The sequence below is a fragment of the Camelus ferus genome, chromosome 5, assembly GCF_009834535.1.
Source record: "Camelus ferus isolate YT-003-E chromosome 5, BCGSAC_Cfer_1.0, whole genome shotgun sequence".
Taxonomy (NCBI): domain Eukaryota; kingdom Metazoa; phylum Chordata; class Mammalia; order Artiodactyla; family Camelidae; genus Camelus; species Camelus ferus.
The window spans coordinates 41,273,756-41,287,466 of NC_045700.1; the positions used below are offsets into that span (position 1 = coordinate 41,273,756).

Consider the following 13,711-nt stretch of genomic DNA (forward strand, 5'->3'; position numbering starts at 1 on the left):
TATTCTTTATCCCCAACTTTCTTATCCTGGAAGACTTCTTCTGGAAGACATTTGAAGCTGTCCATCTTTCAATTAAAAACAAAAAGCTATCAGTAGCTATATCTCATTTAGGGATGCACTGAATTTATTTCCTTAAAGATTATTCTCACAAAAACAGAGAATACATGCAACATGGTTTTATTTTTTTTGATGACTTTTATTTTTAGATTCTATTACAATGTGTCTCAAGTCTAACTACAGTATAATTTATGACAAACTCAGTTTGAGCATTCACAGATGTATGAAATTTGTAAAGAATTCTATGTGAACAGCATTATTATAGTCATGGCTATTCATTTATTTTTATGAAGCAATTCTTGATTATTTTCTCAAGAATATAACATAATAAGCCACAGATATTAAGACAAACTGGTGGCCTCTGTACATAGGTTCTAAACCCAAGCCAGCTGCTTGAGCGTTCTAATTTAGCTGGCCCACTTTCATCGCTCCTAGCAACATTTCTCTGAAATCGCTGTTTAGAACTGCTTTATTTACATATGCATTTTAACTCCTTTTAATAAAGCTATCAAAACTCTATAAAATCATGCTGAACATTTTGGGTTAAGGTTTTCAACAATCAGCATTTAGAAACAGCCCACGAGTCACTTATATCTTTTGCAAACTATGTAACAGTCACAAAGGTAAAATGAGATTCTCCCAGTTTTGTCCAAATTGTATGAATGGATTTATGTTCAAATCTGTTCACTTCTGTTTTATTGTAATTTAAATTTTGCAGTGTAATTGCCATTCTGTCTCATTAGGTAAAATGAGCTCAGTGATTGTGTGACTGAAGTATGAGTATGATGGTGGTTTCTGAGGGCAATGTCTCATAAGCAGTACCAAACAGTATGAAACAAGAAGTCTAATTTCCCTTCAAGCTTACACTGTATTAAATGAGCTCTTGGTTCTAAATATTGTTATTAATTGATAAAAAGTCACAACTAGACATTCCTGGGAAAACATATATATACAACACCTATTCATGTTATATTTTAAAAAAATTACAGTTCAGCATGAAATAGAAGAAAGTGTGATTTTGTGATTTTTTTCTTTTTTTGAAATGCTAAGAAACTGTGTTGAGGAACCAGTTGCCAATATTTTTTTTCACATAAAAATCAGGCAATGTAAAAACATTAATAGTAAACCACAAGGAAACCTGCCCACTATATATCTTTTCACACTATATTATATATATATGCAAAGTGCAGTTATATTTATATGGATTCAAAATAATCAGGGTAAACTGCATTCAAATTTAAAGTAGTATTAATTTCTTAATTTAATGTTTTAAAAATCTTACAAATGTAATATATTTTATATGGTTTTCTAATTAAATTGTCAAAACCTATTTTCAACAGCCTTATCAGGGATGTGATGCAATGCTCTATGTAGCCTAAGAAAACACTGCATGGTTATCTTATATATTAAATTAAGAAGAGGCTCAAATTATGTAAAATGAATGGTTGAACTTAAGCGTAGAGAATCTTTGGCCCTAGATTTAATTTCACACATGCTTAAGACAAACGTCGAAGTCATAATCTCTTTCATGGATGATGCAAAATACATCACAATTTAAAAACGTTCTAGATAGGCAGTTCTGTGGAAATGTCTCTTTCTTTGTTTTCATCTCTTTCTCGTATCTGTTTCTTTGCCTCTCTCTCTTATTCTCTACCCATACTCCTCCATCTCTGAAGGTATGGTTAAATCTCTGTTATTTTTAACTAGCCAGAACAACAAAAAATATGTTTTAAGTGCTGAATACAGAAGTCTAATTTATGTTCTTTTTTCATCTAAGAAAGCAAACGAATGAAATACTGTTCTATACATATGCTTTGACAACTCCCACAAAATCTAAATAAAATTACTTTCTACTTATGTAACTCAATTTTTGCCTGTGCACGAATAACTTGATAGAAGAAAGAGCTCATATTCCTGGAATAAACTCATAAAAATGCACGATGGTTACTTATTTTGAAGCCATTATTTACAAGGGTATTTTTTAAAACTAGATTTATAATCCTTGATAGAAGGACAACAGCTAAAGCAAAATGAATGTGTGCTTGGTAAATTATAAGCTCAGGGTATGTTATTGATTGATATATAATATACCCAGTAGTTACAGAATTTTAGGAGAAAGTGACATCCTCCTCATTTTGTAGATTAAAGAATAGAAGTTCAAGAGGATTACTAGTACCAATTAGGAAAGCAAGTTGGCAAGCATCTCAGTTGAATGCTATTTCATTCTCACTAAACACATGTCTGTATTGAAAGCCTGCCATGTATTATGACTTGAGAGCTTGCCATACATTTAGGATGGTGTGCAGGTGATACAGTAAATACAGTGCCCAAGTCATTATCTTCTCAGACATGGACCATGGAATCAGATATTTATCTGCATATCCAGAAGCACTCCACTGAAAAGAAATAACAGCTTTGTTTATTTCTTAGTGCTAAAGAATGACTAAATACTGCATGAGAAAGCAGAAAATTGTGACAAAAATGATTAAGAGTTGGGTCTTTATTGGTATTTTGGGGCAGCACAGTCCAGTATTACACTGTGTAAATAAAAGTGAACAAAGCTTTCTTCAGTGGCTTCTTTTCTCAGTTATGTTCATTTTTTTCTTTTGAAGGGTGTACGTAAAATAGTTTTTCATGTTCCATGGTTATTGTATGAACAAAGAAGGATGTAGAAAAAGGCAGTCTAGGAAGCACAGTACTCTGAAGGGAACTCTTATGCTAGTTGGTATGAGTCAAGATGAATAAAAAGTATTTATTGAAATGAAGAGTCTACATATGTTTTTAATCCTATGGCATTTAGTAGGCACATATAAATTGGTTTTGATGCAATATGGAGTAAATTTAAGCACCTGAAAATGTAGTATGACCTCTGTATATGGATAAAAGAGTCTTGCCCCCTAGTAACAGGATGTTTAGACATCCATTACTAATACCCATTCCTCCTATCAAGACATTTCACTACAAAGCCAAGGCAAAATACTTTTGTAGATATCCAAATGATAGATATTTATATGTGTGTGTGTGTGTGTGTGTGTGGTGTGTGGTGTGTGTGTGTGTGTGTGAATTTGCATGGGAAACATGAATGTTTACAATCCTGTGAAAAGATGACAAGGCAGATGTGAACATTTTCTATATGGTCCTCTGATTTATTAAAAGAAATTAAGTTAAATCACCTTTGTTGGCTGTAACCAATTATCCCTGTAGAGTTACTCTTAACAATTCTTATAGAATCATTTACCGATGCAAAAATAGTCATCTGCTAATGCTGCCCACCTATGTCAGAGAATCAGAGCTAGGGGCTGTACTGACTTTGAGAATATGTGGATAAAAAGAGTTTTGGCATAGACCTCCTTAAAAGAGTCTTATTAACACAAATACCTCACCTCCACAGGCTGTAAACAATGTATCAAAAATGAAGCTCTATTTTTTGCTTTCCTTGCCATCTTTCCCTTTGTCTTCCTTTTCTGTTTTGTCTTTTTCATATTTCTCTTTGTCTGGTTTTGTTACACTATCATATGAAGGTGGAGATGTGGTGGATGAGGTTGCATCTGTTTTTTCTGGACTCGAGTTCCCATTAACATTATCAAAAACCGTATCTTCTTTTTTGGGCAAATCATCATCTTTGCCTCCATCTTTTATGTATATACTTGATATATTTTTGACATTTTGCCGTAAACGGTAACGTCTGTAAGCACGCTGAATGACAGTAGCAGACACATCCTCTTGTTTTCGTTTTAGTGTAGTTGTGATGGGTTCATAGGACACTTTAGAAGGATTTGCAGACATGAATCTTTCTTCCATCTGTAAACGGAGAGAGTCCATCTCTCCACTTTCACCCAAAACACGCTTTGTAAAAGCAAATAAGATGTCAAGGCAGTGGATCCTGTCCCCACTGACCATGGGCAGATCCATGGCAATGAGCTGGACTTTGTTTGGTTTTGCTATGAGGAGTGGAGGATCCAGGGCAGCTGCAAAATCAGAGAGTTTGCTATATTCTATAAATTGGGTGGCATCTGGATCAAACTTTTCCCAAACCTCGTAGAACATCTCAAAGTCATCCTCACTCAGGGGCTCAGTACTTTCTTCAGTAGCAACACTGAAGTTCTCCAGGATGACAGCGATGTACATGTTCACCACAACCAGAAATGATATGATGATGTAACTGACAAAGTAGAATATCCCAACAGAGGGGTTCCCACAGTCTCCTTCCACTGAACTTCCAGGATGGACTTTTTTGGGGTCACAGTCTGGAGGACCACTGTTGAGAATAGGTGCTAGCAACCCATCCCAGCCAGCAGAGGTGGTGATCTGGAACAGGCAGATCATGCTGTTGCCGAAGGTCTCAAAATTGAACATGTCGTTGATTCCAGCTTCCTTTTTAACATAGGCGAAGTTGGACATGCCAAAGATGGCGTAGATGAACATGACCAGGAAGAGCAGGAGGCCGATGTTAAACAGCGCAGGAAGGGACATCATCAAAGCAAAGAGCAGCGTGCGGATCCCCTTCGCCCCTTTGATCAGACGCAGGATTCGGCCTATCCTGGCGAGACGGATCACTCGGAACAGGGTAGGGGACACAAAATACTTTTCTATCAAATCAGCTAGAAACATACCTGGTGCAGAGGGAAGGAGTAAAAAGAAAATATTTAAATATCTATGCTACAGACAATCATGACTCTTAAAGAGTTTTATCTGCTACCTTATCTCTTATGCTTTCAAGAACTGTCACTTTATACTGAAAGCAATTTCATAACAATTAATGGATTGAACAATCCCATAGGAAAATGGTTAGAATTACCACTGTGATGTTTCTTCTCCTTTACTAAGTTTGTGAACCTTATTTTTTTTCCCTCCACAACAATATATTTTTTTGTATCCCACAACAATATTTCAAATTGTAAGGGTAGAAAAATTAAATTCGAGCAATACAATAATATGCTAAAAAGGAAATATAAATCATCTTAAATATTAACTATTGTTACCATTAATTATTGTTAATATTCTGTTGAAGATTGCTCCACTTGTCTATGCAAGAACACACAGACATATACAAATGTAATCATGGCATACAAGCTTTTTTGTCTTCTATTTTAGTTACTTCATCATATCATGGAGATATTTCCATGTAAATGACAGAAGAATAATTTCTTTTAGTTGTACAATGTTCTGCCAAAATAGCCATATATTGAAGAATTTTATGTTGTTTCCATTTGTTTTGGCTGAGAGGAATATCCAAGCAGATACACTTTTTTCTAGTTGCATGAGCATATTTTGATAATACACTACTAGAAATTAGGTCAAACACTGTATTTAAAATTTTGTTATATATTGCAAATCTATCTTCAGAAAGTATGTACAAATGAACACTCTGACTAGTAGTATATGAAAGTGCTCATGCTCTGCATGCCCACAAGTGCTGTCATTCTTCTTAATAATTTAACCAGAATATCTTTATGATGTTTAAAACACCTCATTATTGTAATTTATTTGCATTTCTTTTGGGAAAACATAATCCACAATTTTTCTTGCTTATTGGACATTTTGTATGCTTGTTGGCTATTTTCAACTTTCTCTTTTTGGCTTATTCTAGTCCTTTGCACATTTTTCTATTGGGTGATTTACTATTTTCTTATTGATTTATGAGGACCATTTTTCTATTACAAGTACTAATCCTCTGTTGACCTTAAATGTTACATTAACAATTTCCTTCTTTTTTATTTGTCTTTCAACTTTTTTTCCCAATTTGGTGGTGGTAGTGAGTTTTCCTCCACAGAATATTTTGATTTTATGCAGTCATATCTATTATTTTTTCTTCATGGACTCAAGTTTGTGTCATGAATAGAAAAGACTATTCAAGTTCATAGTTATAAATCTATTTCTATAAGAATCCACTTTTTTACATGGATTTTTTACATGGAATCAAAGATTCATGTGATCTTTTAACTGAATAATGTAGTAATTCTCTACATAACTGAAGTTTAACTTTGGATTATTTATTTGAATCCATTGAGATTTTTAGTAAACACTATTTTACTTTATCAATGTGACAATAATTGTAATAGCCAGCAATGTAAGGCATTGCTTCATTACTCTAATTTTTCTTCCAGATAAATTTTAGAATTATTTAGGTTTATAGCACCAATTTGTTACCCCCACCACACAAAAACATACTGATATTCTCATTGGGATAACACTAAATTTATAGATTAATTTATTAAAAATAGTCATGATTACAGGGAGAGCCTTCTTACCCAAGTACAAAAAAGTACAGTGATTCACAGACATGATTAAGTTAGTTGAGAAATGATTATAAAGTTGATAAGTATGAAGCCCTAAGAAATGAGGCTGGAATTTCTTTAGAGTTTAATTTCACTTGGAGTTCAGGAAGAATTTTCACAAAGAGTCAGCAATATTCTGACTATTAATATTATCATTAATCATGGGACAGTTCTCGTATGTGCAAAAGCTGGAGTGATTTCAGATTCTACATTGATCTTCTAAGACATACCTACATATAGATGTAGTTCCTACCTTTGTGAAGGGTAATCTTGGAAATCGAATATAAGGAGTATTATGTGCTTCCAACAAATAGAAAATGTGTGGCTTTGAGGCTTGTAGCGTGAACCCAAGAATTCTGACACAGAGGTTTTTGTTCGGTTTGGTTTTGTTTTTAAGGTTCCTTTATCCTTTCAGTGTTAGTGACTTACTCTAGAATAAGTTTACATTCAAGAATTCAGAAACTTCTCTGAGTATATGTGATGTTTAGTTTGACTAAAAATTAAAATCCAATTAATAAATGGTCTTACCTACAATGGAAAGAATCACAACTACAAAATCAAAAATGTTCCATCCTACAGTGAAGTAGTAGCATCTGAGGGAGATCAGTTTCAGCACAAATTCTCCAGTGAAGAGGATAATAAAAACCACATTGATCCAATATAAAACTTCAGTCATGTATTCACTTTGTCCCTCTTTTTCTACCATCATAGTTACCATGTTGAGGCAGATAAGAACCATGATGGTGATATCAAAAGCTTGGTTTGTAACCAGGTCAAATATACATCCTTGGAATTTGTTCTGCAAAGAAACAAAAATAATAGGAAATGTAAATTTTGCAAGTATCCATAAATAATTACACTAGTAAAAACTTTTTTTGATTAAAAAATTATTTTTCTTTCAAAATATCCATTAATATTTTATAATTTAGTTTCTATAATAAATTTTAAAAGATGGTTATTATGAAGACCACTCTCAGTTTCAAGACTCTCAAGGCCCTTTTTCTTCCCTGATTATCTTAGAGATATTAAGCCTCACAGTAAATAATCAGTCTTGAAATTCTTGATGGCAAAGTTACAATCAGCAAACAAAGCTTTAAGTATGACTATCCACTAGAGGAAAGAGTGGTATGGAAGGCAAGGAGTTACAGATCAAACAAGGAAAAGAAGGGACAATCAGGAAGAGCTCCACCTTAAGCCACACTCACAAGCATCCAGTGCTACCATTTTTGTTCTAGCTGCACATGAGCCGAAAACTGGTATGAATTTCCAGATCATATGGTCAGGGCAATGTGGAGGTCAAAAACCAAGGTAATGATTAAGACTTGGGTACTTAAGGAAGAAATGGTCATACTTCCAACCCTGGCTGCATAGGCAAGTTTTAGGCATTGTATCAAGATCAAGTAAGGCACTGAGAAAATTAAATACCAGAGCTTCAAATTCATAGATTATAATTTAGTTGGTCTGATACATAAACAGCTTATACAACTCAGTAACAAAAAAACAAACATCCCAATCAAAAAATGGGCAGAAGACCTAAACAGACATTTCTCCAAAGAAGACATACAGATGGACAATAATGACATAAAAAGATGCTAAACATTGCTGATTATCAGAATAATGCAAATCAAAACTATAATGAGGTATCACCTCACACTGGTCAGAATGGCCATCATCGAAAAGTCTACAAATAATAAATGCTGGAGGGGGTGTGTAGAAAAGGGAATCCTCCTACACTGCTGATGGGAATGTAAACTGGTGTAGCCACTATGAAAAACAGTATGGAGGTTCCTTTAAAAACTAATGATATAGTTACCATATGATCCAGCAATCCCACTCCTGGGCATATATCCAGAGAAAACTCTAATTTGAAGAGATACATGCATCCCAACGTTCACAGCAGCACTATTTACAATAGCTAAGACGTGGAAGTAACGTAAACGTCCACTGACAGATGAATGGATAAAGAAGATGTAGTATATATATTTAATGGAATACTACTCAGCCATAAAAAATAAAATGCCATTTGCAGCAAGATGGAAGGACCTAGAGATTATCGTACTAAGTGAAGTAAGTCAGACAGAGAAAGAAATATCATATGATATCACTTATATGTAGAATCAAAAAAATGATACAAATAAACTTACTTACAAAACAGAAACAGGCTCATACACATAGAAAACAAACTTATGGTAACCAAAGGAGGAGGGGGTGGAGGGATAAATTAGGAGTTTAGGATTAGCAGATACAAACTACTATATCTAAAACAGATAAACAACAAGGTCTTACTGTATAGCACAGGGAATTATGTTCAATATCTTGTAATAAACTTTAATGGAAAAGAATGTGAAAAAAGAATAAATAAATTTCAAACAAACATACATCTTATATTGACTCTCTACAGGCCATTTGTACTAATAGTTGTAAAGCTAATGAAGAGTTTAAAGCATATACAATTAGTTTTCATATTTATAGAAAAATAAAATATAAGGACTATTAAGAGCTATGATAAAGTTCAAAATACATATATTCAGTTTTATAAGGACTTTTGTTCACAACATTAAAATATATGCATTCATATTTAAGAAGTAGTTGGACATTAAAGATGATTTAAAAGTAATTTAAAAATTTATATGCTAGATATAATATTTTTTTACCCCTGGCCGAGGTATTGGTTTTTGTGGTTTCTTGGATCCCAGCTTTTTCATTGCATTGTAATATTTCTTCTGTTCTTCAGTCATAAAGATATCTTGACCTCCAAGGTAAAGAAATAAAAAATAAATCTAGTTAAAACCAGAACCATTGTCTAGATCCTTCCTCAGATCATTAAGACAGGTTAAAAATGTATTCATCTAGAAAAGAAATGCATTCCTGCTTCAGTAGCACATACACAAAAATTGGAAGGATACAGAGATTAGCATGGCTCCTGATCTAGGATGACATACAAATTTGTGAAGCCTTCCGTATTTTTGGTGACAGATGGTAACTAGGATTTTAAGGTAATCATTTTGCAGCGTATGCAACCATCGAATCATTATGTTGTACACATAATGTTCCAAATTAGTTGGAAATAATATACTATTATATGCCAATTACACCTCAGTTTAAAAAAATGAAATGCATTTTATTATGTGCAAGGTGTCAATAAATAAAACTTGTCTTACAGGATTACCTACATGTAGGCACAGGACTCTCCATACATAACGTAATGTGCACAATATATAAAATACATGGGTTACATCCAATAGATTGGCTCAATTTTCTTTTGATAGCCTAACCTGTGTTATTTTAAATTATGTGCTAGTATCTCATTTTATTTGCTACTTGTCTCACCAGGCATTTCATTGCTGAATAACAAATATATTAGAAAGGGTTATAAAAAATAAGAGTAGTGAATGATAATTTGGCTAATGTTTACTCATTAGCCATATTGACTTATAAAAAGTAGGGGCCAAAAGCAATAGCTAAAACAGTATTATTTTAATATTCATTTGTATTCATTTTAATATTCCCTATTCTTTTAGCATAAAAATGGATATATAACAATATATATAGAACATATCCATAAATAAATATACATATATAGAGATACACATATATTTGGTATACATATAATAAAGTTTTTATTTATTTATGTATTTATTTATTTATTTAAAAAAATCTTTGGCTACCTCTTTAATTCCAAATAAAGGAATTTCAACATAAACCCTTTATTGGGTGTAAACATTACACATAATACAGTTCTAGATGTTGAGAAAATTACCAATAATCCAGGGTTTCTGACTTGAAGAACTTTCTACTTTATTTTTATTTTTTATTTGATTTATTTATTTTAATTGAAGTAGAGTCAGTTTAAACGCATCAGTTATTTCTGTTGTATAGCAAAATATTTCAGCCACACATATACATACATATACTTGTGGACTTTCTAATTGAATATACAACCTTTAAGATTCAACAGTAAAAAAAACTAGTGTCTAAATAAAGCTTTTGATCCTTTCTACACTGTTAACAGTCTAAATCTCACAAAGGAGGCCTAGAAGCTTAGCTTATTCTTTTAGATTCTGTCAATGTTTTAAAATTATCTGTAATTTATATAGATTCATGCATATTCCTCATTGATCTGTAATAGAAACTTTTAATTTATGGCATAAATTAGTACAATCCATTAATCAGGAATTTATTTGGGGGAATTTATAGTTCTGAAATTCTTACCTACTGCATTTTCTGATCTGTCAAATACCTAATGACAACCAGACTTCCCTTCTTGTTTTATCATGTTTTAACTTGCATTGCCTCTAACTGACAGGCAGTATTTGTGGAATTTTGGTATTCTACTGACGCGTGAGAGAGAACTTTTATGCCAATGTCAAGAGAAGCCGAGACCCTTTATTGCTCATTGATAGGGGCTGAACATTATAGCAGGTCAAGAACTTACAAGAAGCTAGGGAAACACTGGGAAGAGAATCCTGAATTAAAGGTAAACATCAAGGTGGCAAATTTTGTCTTCCCTTGATGATGCCCTGATAATAAAGAGTGGAATGAAACTAAGAGGAGATTACAAAATGCTTCAACAGAGAAACTTGTGCTGTTATTTTGTTTTACTGTAGCTTGTACAGACCCTATAAAATGCATCCCTTTAAAAAGTAGGTGGGAGACATCCTGTAAGTCAGGCTGGTCTTTTTAGTAACTTTTGCCTGACATTGCTGGTAATGGCGTCTACTCATGCCAACTTCCTTCAGTGGCAATTCTTGTTTTAAGAATAATATTTAAGAGCAAGGAGGTTAAAGCAATTAGAACTGTGGCTCTCCTGTAGTGGTCATACTGCTCTTTCTAGATACATGTATAATTTAACCTATGCAGGGACTGCCAGGGAACCATGTGTGTGCTTATATGTCACATATACAATGACTAAAGTAGGAAAAATAACTAAGCTGAAAATCAGGGTATACTTTGTAAAATTATTTTCAAGATTAATTTATTAACTATTCAGTATCTTCTGCCTAAAGGCATGAATATATGATAATGTTAGCTAAGTTTGACTGTCAGATATAAAATGTAAGAATGGAACATGGAATTAAAAAATTCTTTGAAAAATAAATACCTATATTTGGAAATGTAAACATAAACAACATTTAACATTTACTACATTTTCCTTCACTCGTGAATAGTCAATCACGGCTTCTAATGACATTTCATTGCAATGTACAACTGTCTTTTCTTAGATGCTAAACCAGTACCTAAAATCACTTCTTTTTGCAATTCTATCCCTCATCCTTCAAAGGTCTCTGTTCACGTGGGTGCACTACAGTCACAGTAACTGTTAACTCTAAGAAAACTGAGCCTTTTTAAACATTTTATTCTCCTGCAAACCCAAACAATGCTGTAGACCCTACCCTTTAAAATCTTTTAATCGAATGTATCCCCTATTTTCTGTTGCTGCCAATGACTAGTTTGGAGAAGTAAGTGCGGGCTAGGTGGTCTTCTTTAAGTGCCAGCCCCACACATACCACACAGACCAGGGGCTCAGAATAGGATACAGTGACTACTTATACAATCATGTTTTGAATAAACCACTAATGCATCAATTTTTCTTAATCAATTCTCTGCAAGGAACACTGGAAAAAATTCAATAGCTAATATATTGCTTAAAAATAATTGTGACTCAAGAGATGATTATTTTCTGTGCAGAGATGAATGAGATTAAGCATATCTGACTTGAAAAATCAGTGAAATTCTAATGAACTAATTACTAACTGATATCAGATTAAATTTCACATTATAATTTGGGGGAAATAATTGTTCATTTCTTTTCAGTGCAATGACAAAAACTTGAAATACTTATCTTCTTTTTCTGTTGATTGAAATTATCTATGATGACACCAATGAACAAATTCAAAGTGAAGAACGACCCAAAGATGATAAAGATGACGAAATAAATATACATGTAGAGGTTGTATTCATATATGGGCTGCTTGTCTACCTATAAAATTAACAAAAGTTAGCAGTATGTTGACAACAGAATTCATCATTTTCTTTTTCACACAGTTTGACGGGGCAGTCCAAACAGTGCTATCCTAGGTAAACGTGGTTATTCAGAAACCATAATGTTGTTGAGCTTCAACAAAAGCATTCTAAAAAATGTATTCCACACTAAATAAATATTTATTACATGCTTACTATGAATATAATCTTCAGATAACTAGAAAGGGCTTATCCACTTATATTACTGGTTCTCAGATTGTAGGACAATTTAGCAACTAAATGACCTGATGCATATGTTTTATTTCCAGAAAAAAATATAGTAATAGATTTATTTACATAAATCATGCTCTTTTTTTCATTTGGTTTTAGAAATGTCTTCACTGGCTTTTGGGACAACCTGAACTAGTCAGTAGTCTTCAAATTTTCTTAAGTGTGGGACTTATTTCACACAAACTCTTCTAAGGCAGTTTAAAACATAAAAGCAGTGAAAACTATGAATAGAATATGTTATTTCATTTTTATTTTGATAAATAAATGTTTTCTGAGAACTTATTATTGTCATGCTGTGCTAAGTGTCCTGTTCACATTTTCTTGTGGGAGCATCAGAACAGCCCCATGAGGTGGACAGTGAATTACTTTCTTTTTACACACCAATAAACAGACTCAAAGAGGTAGAGTAATTTGCTTAAAGTCAGGTGCAAGCTTGTAAGATATGGTAGAGCCAGAATTTAAGTCAAGCTCTGTTTCCAAATGCTGACAGGTAACCACTAGACCACTACCAGGTCCAGGTTATTCACTGTGTGTGCATACACCAAGGGCTCCTTGGAGCTGCTGTTTGAAAACAGCCTAAATAAACTAGGGAGCTTTAAAAATCATAGAGTTTAGTATATTACAATACTTACATTAACAGAATCAACTGCAGCATACATGATATCCATCCATCCCTTGAATGTTGCCTGTAAACATAACATTTGTAGAATGAATGCAAAACTCATACTCTAAAATAGCCATAAATAAGTTTAATTTGTTTAATGTTACAACATTTATTAACTATATTAAATTAGTGAGTTTTACTGTAGTGTCATCCCTTGGTATCTGCAGATCAGTATTAGCCCCCTCAAAACCCCCCAATCCCACAGCCCCCAGATACCAAAATCTGTCTACGCTCAAGTCCCTTGCATTAGGCAGATGCCAAAGCCCATTGTATCAAAATTCCAATTTAACATAAAGATGCTATATCAAGGGGAAAAAAAGGAATACATTCTCAAGTCACATTCTAAATCTTAGTCCTAGTTAATTATTTCCTGGTTGTTACAATTTGTTTGTGAGTTTTACACATGAATTTTTGTTTTTCCAGAAGGGGAGGAGCATTTTATGAATAAGGAAGGAAACCA

At 33.2% G+C, this 13,711-nt stretch overlaps 1 protein-coding gene and 1 pseudogene across 2 annotated transcripts in view; one reads left to right on the forward strand and one right to left on the reverse strand.

Annotated features, from left to right (window-relative positions):
- Positions 1-2,125: 2,125 nt before the first annotated feature.
- The window catches only part of SCN9A (sodium voltage-gated channel alpha subunit 9), a 122,490-nt gene continuing 110,904 nt past the window's right edge, over positions 2,126-13,711 (reverse strand). For both annotated transcript variants that reach the window (XM_006180690.3, XM_032479613.1), the window contains exons 23-27: positions 13,220-13,273; positions 12,178-12,315; positions 8,990-9,094; positions 6,864-7,134; positions 2,126-4,670 (exon numbers count right to left, since the gene is read on the reverse strand). In XM_006180690.3, coding sequence (XP_006180752.2) covers positions 3,478-4,670; positions 6,864-7,134; positions 8,990-9,094; positions 12,178-12,315; positions 13,220-13,273 — 1,761 coding nt within the window. In that variant the 3' untranslated portion in view covers positions 2,126-3,477. The remainder of the gene's footprint in view (positions 4,671-6,863; positions 7,135-8,989; positions 9,095-12,177; positions 12,316-13,219; positions 13,274-13,711) is intronic.
- Positions 9,204-9,303, forward strand: LOC116663949 (annotated as a pseudogene).